This window comes from Mandrillus leucophaeus, unplaced genomic scaffold (genome assembly GCF_000951045.1).
Source record: "Mandrillus leucophaeus isolate KB7577 unplaced genomic scaffold, Mleu.le_1.0 Scaffold28, whole genome shotgun sequence".
Taxonomy (NCBI): Eukaryota; Metazoa; Chordata; class Mammalia; order Primates; family Cercopithecidae; genus Mandrillus; species Mandrillus leucophaeus.
Window position 1 is genome coordinate 2733687 of NW_012102920.1, and position 12055 is coordinate 2745741.

The window sequence follows — 12055 nt, forward strand, 5'->3', positions numbered from 1 at the left end:
ATGCTGCAGCCAGAGGGCCCCCAGGCCTCGGAGGAGGGGGGCCCCCACAGAAGAGATTGCATCATCTGCTGCTCAGCCTATGACCTCTCCGGGCACCTGCCCCGCCGCCTCTACTGCGGACACACCTTCTGCCAGGCGTGTGTGCGGCGACTGGACGCCCCAGCACCCGAGCAGCGCTGGATCCCCTGTCCACAGTGCCGCCAGAGCACGCCCACGCCTCGTGGAGGGGTGCCCATGCTGGACCTGGATCTGGCTGCTTTCCTGGCGGTCAAGGCTGAGCGGGAGCCGGCAAGACTGGAACCCCTACCCCTCACCTCCCTCAAAGGCAGCAGCATCACTCAGCAGCCAGCTGGGCTGTGCCCTGCCCTGGGTCCCCAGCCCCACTTCCCCCCTACCAGATACTGCTGCTGGGGCTGTGGCAGCCTCTGCTGCCCACCTCTAGGCAGCCCCGAGGTCTGAACTCTGGCCATTCCCACCCCTGCAGGGGAAATGCCTGCCTTGGAACCCCTGACCACGCACCAGCATGGGCTCAGCCCACTCAGAGCAACCTGGCAGTAGCGTCCCGTACGCAGCTCCGTGGGGCCCAGCAGGGTGGTATCATCCCAGCTGTGAACATTCCAGGCCGCAGCCTAAGGTTGGGGGCTGGGAGGTTCCGCAGGAGGCTAGTGACCTCCCACCTGTCCTGGCCACAATTACCAGACCCCAAACTAGCCCGACCGGGTGTGCCTGGTGAGGACACTGCTGACTGAGTGGGTGGCAAGCCCGGCTTGGGCCTAGATGCAGCGCAAAGGATGGCTCCCAAGAGGATGCAAAGGCCAGTCCCGGAGGCCTGGGCTGCAGGCTGGAGGGGCAGGGCCGATCCAGCTATGCCTTGCGGGCTGCCCAGAGCAGGTCTCCCCTCTCCCACAGATATCCCCAGGGTGTACCAGGAGGATGGCAAGACCACCTCCTTCCTCCCTGCCCTGCACGGCAGCCCTGTGAATTCACCCGCTCAACAAAGCTCATGGAATTCCCACTGTGTGTCAGGCGCAGTTTGGGGAGGGTCTCGTACAGGCACGAAGCCGTGAGGGCATTGAAGAGGACGTCTCAGCGGGGCCTGCTTGAGGTGTCACAGCCCACTTGATCTCATCCTTGGCTAAACCTTTCCTGGCTCCCGGCAGCCACCACACAGACCCTTTTGAGGGGCCAGGGCCGGGGCCAGGGCTGGGGCCAGAGACTGGACAGCAGTGACCACCAAGTCCATGCTGTAACCCCCCCATCCACTGGAAGGAGCTGTCACTCGGGAGCCCCAGGGAAGGACTGCGGCCCCCACCCCCAGAGCAAGGGCGCAGGAGGGAGACAGAAGAGAATTTGTCAGGAGCCCCAGGGAAGGACTGCGGCCCCCACCCCCAGAGCAAGGGCGCAGGAGGGAGACTGAAGAGAATTTGCTGAGCGGACACCCAGAAGTTTCTACCTTCTCCAGGGCAAAGTCCCCACGCACACAGCGGGGGCTGGGCGGCAAGCAGAGCAGGGCACCAGCAGCCCCTAGGCAGGGTGAGCCTCCTCCGGGGGAGCTACCCCACACCCCGGGGCAGGAAGAGGCCCAGTCCTCCTAGGGGACACCCCACAGGCGCTCAGGCCAGCTGGGATTTCTCTGGGGAAAGCTGTGCGATGGGCCAGGCAGTGGGTGGGGAAGGTGGCCTGGGGGGCTCTGTCCTCCTCCCTCTGCAGATGGAGGCTGCCAGCTACACCAGGGCCGAGCCCGCTAACAGCCTGCTGGGCCCAACCCTACCCTGAACCCGGATCTGAACCCTCTGACCTCGGGCTGGGTGCCCTCGCTGGCTACATGAAAAAGCCCATCCTCCACCACCACCTGGTGCAAAGGGCTTCCTTCCCCTGCTCTGCCGGTGGCAGGGATGACACTAAGGAGGTCTGGGGAGCCCTGGCCGGGCGCAGTGGCTCACGCCTGTAATCCCAGCACTTTGGGAGGCCGAGGCGGGCGGATCACCTGAGGTCAGGAGTTCGAGACCATCCTCAACATGGAGAAACCCCGTCTCTACTGAAAATACAAAATTAGCCGGGCGTGGTGGCTCATGCCTGTAATTCCAGCTACTCGGCAGACTGAGGCAGGAGAATTGCGTGAACCTGGGAGGCAGAGGTTGTGGTGAGCTGAGATCGTGCCATTGCACTCCAGCCTGGGCGACAAGAGCGAATCTCAAAAAAAAAAAAAAAGGTCTGGGGAGCCCTGAGATGCATGGAAGTGGGGGGCTGGCGTCTTCCGACCCCTGGGCAGCCCCAGCCATGCTCTAGCATCCTGCCTGGCTGGGTGTGGTGTGTCTCTTGGGTCACACGGATGCCTGCTGCAGATGCCCAGTACCGAGGGCCGGTGCCCCGCCCTGCAGTGCCCTTGGCCTAATTCGGAGCCCACCCCTGGGAGAAGCCCCACTCTGGGAGGGTTGGGCTGGGGTTTGGAGGTCCTAGCCACAGAGTGACAGGACGGGGACGAGGCCTAGGGCCCTTGGGGCCGGGGGGAACCCCCGTGGGGACCTGGGCTCTTGGGTAAACATTAATGGGCTCAGTACCCAGCAGATCATGTGCGCGATCAGGGGATCTTTGACCTGCAACTGCTCCCTGCAGGTGCCCCTCACCACCCACACAGGTAGGAGCTCCTAGGGCCAGGCTGGGGCCCAGGGACAGTGAGGCCGAGGCTGGGTGGCCTCCAGGCCCAGGGCTTGGGCCCCATCCTAAGCCTCCAGGACCCAACGGCAAGAGACGCCAGGCTTGGGCAGCAGGAGGGAGGGTGAAGCAGAGGACGCCTGGACCTGAGCCCAGGGCACTAGGTGGAGGGGTCCAGGTGGGGGACCCGAGGGGTGGGGTGACCAGGCCCAGGAGGCTGAGGAGGCAGCAGCTTCTGGGCCAGGAGCCTTGAGGCGGTGTGAGGACCCCACCTGCTCCCCATCACCAGGGTGTGGGGCCCTTATCAAGCCGAGGCGTCACTGTTTAGTATCAAATGCCAAAGTCTAAGTCGGGACCATCCAGTGTCCCCGATGACACCTGATAGGAGAGGTCTTCAGGTTCCCCAGCTCACAGCCACTTCCAGCCTGAGCCCTGGAACCCTGCACCCTCAGCACTAGCCAGGCCTTACAGTCAGGACCAGCAAGGGAACCGGGGAGCCGGGGCCCCCTCGAGTCTACCCCTGAAACTGGACTGGGCTCGCCTGACAACTGCCTGAGGTCATTGTAGCCATCCCCCGTGGATGGAGGAAGGGAGGTGGTCACTGAGGCCTGCAGTGGGGAGGGAGAGAGGGTGGCCAAGGGCTCAGTTCAGGGGACCTGGGGCATGAATCCAGCCTGTGAGGCCAGGGCTGGGGCACGGGGAAATGTCTCTGACACGTGCGTCTCCCCCAGCAGATCCGGGCCTGGGCCTGGGTCTGTCCCTGCCCGAAATCCATGCCGAGTTCCCTCCCGGGCAGCCAGGTCCCCCACCCCACTCTGGACGCGGTTGACCTAGTGGACAGGACTCTGAGGAATGAAGGTACCAGCAGCCCCCATGACCCAGGCCTTGACCAGTCTGACCACCCGCCCCCCAGGCACTGGGCAGAGACAGGCCAGGTTTCCTGCGGGCCTGCCGGGGAAACCACAGGGCTCATGACGCCTCCACTCAGGTCCTGCCCAGCTGGAGCCCCGTCTTCCCCGTTCCGTTTCTGTCCCTCACTCCGGGCCTCTTACGCCTCAGTCCCTCCTCCGGCCTGTGCCCTTGTGCCCCCAGTTGGAGGGAGGTGGTCCTGGAAACAGCCACACTCAATCCCACCTCCGCAGGGACCTCCAGTTCTGCTCCAGTCTTGGAGGAGGGGGACACAGACCCCTGGGCCCTCTCTCAGCTGAAGGACACAAGCCAGCCCTGGAAAGGTGGGTCTGGAGGTTCCGGGGGTGGCAGGCTGGCAGGCCTCTGTCCCCCACGGGACTGGGGAGACACAGCAGGGTGGGGCCTGCCCAAACAGGCTGTGCGTGGGCAACCCCACCATGCCGGCCCCCTCTGGGGAGACACATGCCCCTCAGCCCGGCGTCTGTTCTGTCCTGGAGCAAACCGGCCACCTCTGCCTATCCGTCCTTCCCCTCCGGCTCCTGCGAGGGAGGGTCCCAAGGGCTTGGAAAGGCAGGGACCCAGGCCCTGCCCTGGGGGTTACGGAAGAGGAGGAAGTGGGACCCAGCCCTGTTGGAGACGGAGGAGAGAGGGGGCAGAGGATGAGGGGCCTGGGAGGGAGACCGGTCAGGGTGGAAAGCCAGCCAGGGACAGCCTGCCCTGTGTCCTCAGAGCTCAGTGTGGCCGGCAGGCTGCGCCGCGTGGCCAGCAGCGTCTTCAAAGCCTGCGGGCTCCTCGGCAGCCTGTACTTCTTCATCTGCTCCCTGGACGTCCTCAGCTCCGCCTTCCAGCTGCTGGGCAGTGAGTGACGGGGCAGGTGCCCAGGGCGGGGCGGGCAGCCAGCCCTCCGCAGCCTCAGCGCACCTCTCTTGCCGGTGTAGGCAAAATGGCTGGAGACATCTTCAAGGACAATGTGGTGCTGTCCAACCCTGTGGCTGGACTGGTCATTGGCGTGCTGGTCACAGCCCTGGTGCAGAGTTCCAGCACATCCTCCTCCATCGTAGTCAGCATGGTGGCTGCTAAGTGTGCGTGCACCCTCCCTCCCCGGGTGGTGGCGGGGGCAGGGTGGGCCGCAGGCTGACTCAGCCCCCCCACCGGCAGTGCTGACTGTCCGGGCGTCTGTGCCCATCATCATGGGTGTCAACGTCGGCACATCCATCACCAGCACCCTGGTCTCAATGGCGCAGTCAGGGGACCGGGATGAATTTCAGAGGTGAGTTGCCGGTGGAAGGGCTGGGCTGGGGCTGCAGTGGCAGCCGAGGCCCAGGCCCCCCCGACCCCCGTCTGACCCCGCCTACTCTCTGCGGCCACAGGGCTTTCAGCGGCTCAGCGGTGCATGGGATCTTCAACTGGCTCACGGTGCTAGTCCTGCTGCCACTGGAGAGCGCCACGGCCCTGCTGGAGAGGCTGAGCGAGCTGGCCCTGGGTGCTGCCAGCCTGTCACCCGGGGCGCAGGCACCCGACATCCTCAAGGTGCTGACAAAGCCCCTCACACACCTCATCGTGCAGGTGAGGACGGCCGCCGCCCCTGCCCAGAAAGCCTGAGCAGGCCGGATGGGAGGAGGTGGAGGCGACCCTGCCCTGATGGAGGAGAGGGCAGCAGTGGGCAGGGCTGGGCTGGACCCCATGGGCACCAGAGCCCCAGGTGAGCCCTGAGGGAGGGTCCAGCACACTCTCACAACCCCTCTGGCCCCCAGCTGGACTCCGACGTGATCATGAGCAGTGCCACAGGCAACGCCACCAACCGCACCCTCATTAGGCGATGGTGCGGCACCATGGGGCAGCCGGTGAGGCACCCAACCCCAGGCCCTCACTGACCCCCAACCTCCCACCTGCTGAGTCATCCCTCCCCACCCTCCCTCGCCTTCAGTCCTCTGACCTCTTTCTGCCCACTGAGCCCATCCTGAGTCCTCTCTGCCCTCCCCAGACCCGGGAGAACAGCAGCAACTGTGGAGCCTTCGGCCCCTGCATGGAGAGGAACAGCACAGCCCCGGTGGACAGGTTGCCCTGTGAGGCCCGGCCCAGCCCAAGCCCCCACGCCCCCCACACTCCCCCTCACCCGCCCCTGCACGGAGAGGAACAGCACAGCCCTGGTGGACAGGCTGCCCTGTGAGGCCCACCCGCCTCGACCCGCCCCCCAGGCTCCCCCTCACCTGCCCCTGCCCTGCCCCCAGGCCGCCACCTGTTTGCGGGCACGGAGCTCACGGACCTGGCCGTGGGCTGCATCCTGCTGGCCGGCTCCCTGCTGGTGCTCTGCGGCTGCCTGGTCCTCATAGTCAAGCTGCTCAACTCTGTGCTGCGTGGCCGCGTGGCCCGGGCCGTGAGGACGGTCATCAATGCGGGTGAGGGCATGGGAGGAGGTACGGTGGCCAGGGCTAACCCGGCATCCCCCACAGATTTGCCCTTCCCACTCGGGCTGGCTTGGGGGCTACCTGGCCCTCCTTGCGAGCGCCGGCCAGGGCTAACCCGGCATCCCCCACAGATTTCCCCTTCCCGCTGGGCTGGCTCGGGGGCTACCTGGCCCTCCTCGCGGGCGCCGGCCTGACCTTCGCACTGCAGAGCAGCAGCGTCTTCACGGCGGCCATCGTGCCCCTCATGGGTGAGCAGGCAGGACAGGGGCCTCTGGAACGGGGGCTCGGGCTGGGGCCTTGTGGTGACCCCCAGTTCCCCCAGGGGTCGGGGTGATCAGTCTGGACCGGGCGTACCCCCTCTTACTGGGCTCCAACATCGGCACCACCACCACGGCCCTGCTGGCCGCCCTGGCCAGCCCCGCAGACAGGATGCTCAGCGCCCTGCAGGTACTGCCCCCCATGGTCCCGCTGCCAGAACTGGCCAGCTTCCTCCCAGCCCCACAGACAGGCAGGTGTCACCAGCCCGGGGGGCCCAGGCTGGCTGTGCCCCCACCTTCCCGGACCCCTTCCCTGGCCACCAACCTCAGCCCTGCTACTCCACCTCCTTGGACCCCACGGGTCCTGTGCACATTTCACACCCACCCTGCGCCTCCTCCCTTGAGACCTCCTCATTTCCACATTTTCTCAGCTCTTTGCTGTGCCCCTGGGGGCCTGCCCCTGGAGTCTCAGGGGGCTCCAAGCCCCTCTATTCCAGCACCCTCAAATGCTCTCCCCCAACCCCTGCTCCCTCAAGGAGCAGCCACTCACCTCCAGCAGGTCCCCATCTGGACGACCCTCCAAGGCCCCATCTGCAAAGGCTGGGTCCCACCGGTGCTGGGCCCTGCCCTGCCGCTGCCCAGGCTGTGATTCCGCCTCCAGGACACTTCCCCCAGTCTGAGCCCCCAGCTCTGTGCCCCACCCCCGATCTCAGTTAGTCCAGCCGGTTCTCCCTCTAAAACAGCCCGTCTGTGGCCTGCTGCTCGGAAGCCCAACAGATTCAGTTCCCGAAACCCCGGGTTATGCTGTGCCGCCGCTGACAGGAAGAGGCACGCGCAGTGCCCCCTGGAACCCACCCTCCTTCTTGCCTCTGCCCTGTCTCTGTCCACTTAGACCCTCCCGGTGCAGGGTCCTGCTCCACCCCCTGCAGGAAGCCCCCCAGACTGCACCTGTGTGTGGACTCCTCCAAGTCTGGCAGCCCCTGGAGGGGCTGTGCATTCTCCCCTCCTGTGGCCCTGTGCCTCCTCCCCCCAGGGCATGGGCTGTGCAGGCTCAGCATGCTGGGGGCTGAGGAGAAGGGGTCTCTTGGCAGGAGGCACAGGCAGAGCCAAGTCGGAGGGTGCTTCCCCCGTGGGTCCCCCTTGAGGGCAGCAGTGATGCAGTCGGCGCCTGGGGGTGCTGGGCTGCAGCTCCCAGGAGTGTGCGGGAGGTGTGCCGGGGAGCGTGTCCACATCTGGCCACAGTCCGCCCCCCAGACGGCCATCTCAGCCGTGGAGCGAGACAAATTTCGAACTTAGGGCCCCTTCTGTAGGGTGGAGGAGGGCGGGATTCCTGGGCCCCTGGTGACCCCACCTCGTCGGGCCCAGGCCCCTGACAGCCCCCTCACCCCCAGGTCGCCCTCATCCACTTCTTCTTCAACCTGGCCGGCATCCTGCTGTGGTACCTGGTGCCTGCACTGCGGTTGCCCATCCCGCTGGCCAGGCACTTCGGGGCGGTGACTGCCCGTTACCGCTGGGTGGCCGGGGTCTACCTGCTGCTCGGATTCCTGCTGCTGCCCCTGGCGGCTTTCGGGCTCTCCCTGGCAGGGGGCACGGTGCTGGCTGCTGTCGGGGGTCCCCTGGTGGGGCTGGTGCTCCTTGTCATCCTGGTCACTGTGCTACAGCGGCACCGGCCGGCCTGGTTGCCTGCCCGCCTGCGCTCCTGGACCTGGCTCCCCCTCTGGCTTCACTCTCTGGAGCCCTGGGACCGCCTGGTGACCCGCTGCTGCCCCTGCAATGTCTGCAGCCCCCCGAAGGCCACCACCAAAGAGGCCCACTGCTACGAGAACCCTGAAGTCTTGGCCTCCCAGCGGTTGTGAGGGGCAGTCGCTGCGCAGACCACCCCACCCTCCCCGGCTGGGAGGGCTCTGGAGGGCCTTGGGGGAGGGGTCCCCGTGGCAGCTGACCTCCGGTCACCTGCTTCCCCTTCTGTGCAAATAAACCAGGCTGTTACCTGGGGTGGCAGTCCTCACTCCCCTAGACAGGGGCCTCCTGGGCACGTGGGGGAAGCGGCCCGGTGCTGCCTCCTGGTGGACACTCCGGGGTCTGGGGCTCAGGCACAGGAGCCCGCCCATCCCTGGGTGTGTTTCTCAGGGCGGCCGCTGGGGACAGAAGCTCCCAAGGAATGGTGGGCCTGGGGAGCAGGGACTTCCCACAGTGGGAGCTGGGACCCCTCCTGAGGGTGCAGGGGAGAGCCCAGCCAGCAGGGAGCAGGGCTGGTGGCGCGGGGTGTGAGGGACCCTGGAGCTCCTCTGTCTCGGCAGAGGTCATGGTTGGGGTGCGGCTGAAGTCCCATCAGGTGTGTGGGGTGTGACAAGGGACCCCAACGGCTTGGAGGGCTGGGTGGTCCCAGAGGCACCCCCTGTCCGTCTGCCCTCTGTGTCTCTCAGCCAGTCCTGGGCTGGGCCCCTCGGGGACGCTTCTCCACAGGGCTGGGCCACCTCAGGTGCTCGGCTCCCAGAACACACCAGGAGGCCGGTCTCGCCCACCAGGCTGGGGCGCACTGAGCCCTGGCACTGCCACAGAGAATGAGACCCTGTCCCGGGAAGGCCTGTCCGTGGGGTGGGCCCAGGAGGGCGGACAGCACCCATGGGGAGGACTTGGGGGCCAGGGTCCCTCCCTCCACTGTGTGGTCGAGTTTCCACACAGGAAGGCTTGTCTGCCGGTCAATGGGTAACTGGACACCTGGGAAGTTGACAGGGTTGGGGGGGGCTCCTGCCACCTGTAGCCCAGAGCTGCCCACAGCCCTAACCCAACCCCCACTCCTGCCAAGGGAAGAAAGCTTTGGGTTACCCCGGAACTGGAGCATTCAGTCAGGCACAGAGACAGGTGGGTGAGGGGCCGGCCCCGTCAGGGACAGGTCTAGTTTGCTCATTTCTGAGTCTGCTGCTGTGGCCAGTCACGTTCTCCCGTCCAGAACTGCAGCCCTGCAGCCCTGATCTCTTCCCAGAGCCTCCCAGGATTGCCTAGTCAGACCCCACTAGGGGATAGAGGTGCAGCCGCTCAGGAAGATGAGGCCTGAGGGGGCCCCACGGCCATTTCTCCTCTGTGGCTCTGTCCTTTTCCACCCTCAGATTCCTTTAGCCCCGCTCATGAGCCCCAGGCCCTCTGTCCCCTTGGCCCCCAGTCTTCCCTGGGTCCTCTGCCCCAGCCACCCCTCAAACTCCTAGGCCTCCTGGGCCTTGATTTCACCCACGGAGGGAGGTGACCACCTGCTCTGGGAGCCAGGGGGGCGTCAGGGGTGGACTCCAGAGAGCGGGACCCCCAGCAGCTGGAGCTTTGGTTCCCACAGCCCTGTGATTCTTGGACACCCCTGTGGACCTGACATCAGCCTCATGGAACCGTCTGGCACCCATGTAGGGAACAGGCTTGGCTAGCTCCCTGGGGAGACTGAGGGGCCCGGGAGTTCCCCTGCCCTTTGGGGGGTATCAGTGAGGCCCTTGTGGAGAGGGGGAGGAAGCATCCCATGCACCTGTCCTTCCAGGGCAGGTGAGGTCTCCCACAAAGGCTGGGCGCCGGGTCCTTTAAGGCCGCCAATACTGTCTGCCTGCTGCCCCTGCCTGGCGGTAACACACCCTCCCGCTGGGACCATGGCCACCAGTAAACAGAGCTTTCGTTGTGGATCCTCCGACAGCTGCAGGAGGAGGAGGAGGGCAGGCGCCCAGCACTCCCACAGCCACGCCTGCCCCTCTTCCCTGCCCTTCTGGCCCTCCTTGGACTGTATCCTGCCTGGCCATGGACCCCAGGCCCCAGGAGTTGATCCTCCTGCCCCATACTATCCTGCCTCTCCATCCTGCAGCAGGGCACCTTGGCTCAGGGTAGGGACCTGCAGAGCCTCCCCCAACCAGTTTTGTGCAACAGGGGTAGCTGCTGTCCTTGTTGGGCTCAGGCCCAAGCTTCAGGGTGTCTACTGCTGTCTTGTCCCCAGCCAGTGTCCACCTCACCAGGGCAATGCAAGGGCAAAGTGGGCCGGCTGGTGCCATGGCGAGCTCTGGGGCTCTCACCTGGCCAGGTGACGCCTGTGAAACAGGGGTGGCACACTGACCTCCCAGCCCTGTGGCACCGGTCACAGGAAGCAGAGACCTTTATAGAGAGGGGTTGGGAGACTCTGACAAGGTGCAGGAATGCCACACACCTCAAAGAGCAGCCTCAGTCGGGCGCTCTGCACAGCTCACTGGGGAAAAAAACCCAGAGCTGCTCCTTCCTCCCCTTTGTGACAACTCAATGTTATGAGGTTTCGACATGTCCCTGACTACTGCCTGGATAGCTGAGCTACTCCCAGGATGCCCTGGGCACTAGGAGAACCCTCAGATGGCTGGCAGCAACCTGTGCATCCCTCAGGCCACTGCTGGACCCAGTCCCTCTGAGGGTCAAGGCCTGTGTCAGAATGGTCACTGGAAGCCAGGCCCGTCTTCCTGGACTGATCTGTGGGGAAGGCCACCCTCCTGGACAGGATGGCAAACTGGCAACAGACCCCCGAGGAGTGAGCACAGCTGCAGGCCCTCGCCCCGGAAGGACAATGCTGATTCCCGTGCATGCTCTGGTGCTGCGTGTCCCAACTTCCAGTATCGCACACTATGTGGTGAAGACGGAGGTGCAGCCCCTCCAGGAACAGAAAAATAAATAAGCAGATATTGTTTCCAACAGCCTCCAATTGGGGACAGATGCCCAGTGGCCACAGCACAGGAGACTCTCAGGGCAGACCTGATGGTGTAATTTATTTAAAATGCTACAAAAATACAGCCAGATGCAGTGGCTCACGCCTGTAATCCCAGCACTGTGGGAGGCCAAGGCGGGTGGATCACAAGGTCAGTTCGAGACAAGCCTGGCCAAGATGGTGAAATCCCATCTCTACTAAAAATACAGAAATTAGCTGGGCGTGGTGGCAGGCGCCTGTAATCATAGCTACTTGGGAGGCTGAGGCAGGAGAAACACTTGAATCCCGGAGATGGAGGTTGCAGTGAGCCGAGATCCTCCAGCCTGAGCAACAGAGCAAGACTCTGTCTCAAAAAAAAAAAAAAAAAAAATTAGCCAGCCGTGGTGCTGCACACCTATAGTCCCAGCTACTTGGGAGGCTGAGGCAGGAGAATCGCTTGAACCCAGGAGGTGGAGGTTGCAGTGAGCCAAGATCGCACCACTGCACTCCAGCCTGGGCGACAAGAGCAAAACTCCATCTCAAAAAAAAAAAAAAGAAGCTACAAAAATACAGAAGGCATGGTGGCTCATTCCAGTAATCCCAGCAATTTGGGAGGCTGAGGCGGGCAGATCACTTGAGGTCAGGAGTTTGAGACCAGCTTGGCCAACATGGTGAAATCCTATTTCTACCAAAAAAACAAAAACTGGCATGGTGGCGGGTGCCTGCAGTCCCAGCTACTGAGGAGGCTGAGGCAGGAGAATCGCTTGAATCTGGGGGGGTCCAAGATCGCGCCACTGCACTCCAGCCTAGGAGACAGAGCAAGACTGTCTCAAAATAATAAATTAAGTAAAATAAAAATGCTACAAAAATACAGCGCGTTTGTTTTCAAACAGACTGATTAAAGGCGCAACCACATGTAATTCATTTTGTTTAGAAGTTTCTTTTCCCACCCAAGTAGAAATCAAGTCTTAAATTACGAAAAGCACTAATAGAAGTATGTCTCAGCCCCAGCGCGCTGACCCGTGGTTGGGATACCGGCCCTGGAGCCCAGAGGTCGGGGCCCACCCGCCGGGGGAGGTCTGGGCTCTGTCCTGGTCTCCACGGAGCTCGCGCACTCCTGGGGCCGAGGTACCAAGGCGACCGGCGCACGGCCA

General features: G+C 64.1%; 3 protein-coding genes across 5 annotated transcripts in view; all 3 read left to right on the forward strand.

Moving 5' to 3' along the window:
• On the forward strand, positions 1 to 459 carry RNF224 (ring finger protein 224). Its single transcript, XM_011985125.1, has one exon. The coding sequence runs from the start codon at positions 1 to 3 to the stop codon at positions 457 to 459; it is 459 nt and encodes a 152-aa protein (XP_011840515.1).
• Positions 460 to 2477: 2018 nt separating this feature from the next.
• SLC34A3 (solute carrier family 34 (type II sodium/phosphate cotransporter), member 3) lies at positions 2478 to 8223 on the forward strand. Of its 3 annotated transcripts, none has more exons than XM_011985124.1 (13): positions 2478 to 2638; positions 3387 to 3513; positions 3798 to 3887; positions 4294 to 4422; positions 4503 to 4646; positions 4723 to 4834; positions 4935 to 5130; positions 5319 to 5408; positions 5549 to 5630; positions 5796 to 5963; positions 6104 to 6220; positions 6295 to 6419; positions 7621 to 8223. In XM_011985124.1, exons 2-13 carry the CDS (start codon positions 3429 to 3431, stop codon positions 8083 to 8085), a joined length of 1803 nt encoding a protein of 600 aa, XP_011840514.1. In that variant the 5' UTR covers positions 2478 to 2638; positions 3387 to 3428; the 3' UTR covers positions 8086 to 8223. The 3 variants fall into 3 exon arrangements, with proteins under 3 accessions (XP_011840514.1, XP_011840512.1, XP_011840513.1); XM_011985122.1 differs by having other exon boundaries at positions 3390 to 3513; XM_011985123.1 differs by lacking the exon at positions 2478 to 2638 and adding an exon at positions 2639 to 2779 and having other exon boundaries at positions 3390 to 3513.
• A 382-nt stretch (positions 8224 to 8605) lies between these two features.
• The window catches only part of LOC105543294 (tubulin beta chain), a 10636-nt gene continuing 7186 nt past the window's right edge, over positions 8606 to 12055 (forward strand). Inside the window, exon 1 of the mRNA XM_011985137.1 lies at positions 8606 to 8611. The gene's annotated coding sequence lies outside the window, so the exon portion shown is untranslated. The remainder of the gene's footprint in view (positions 8612 to 12055) is intronic.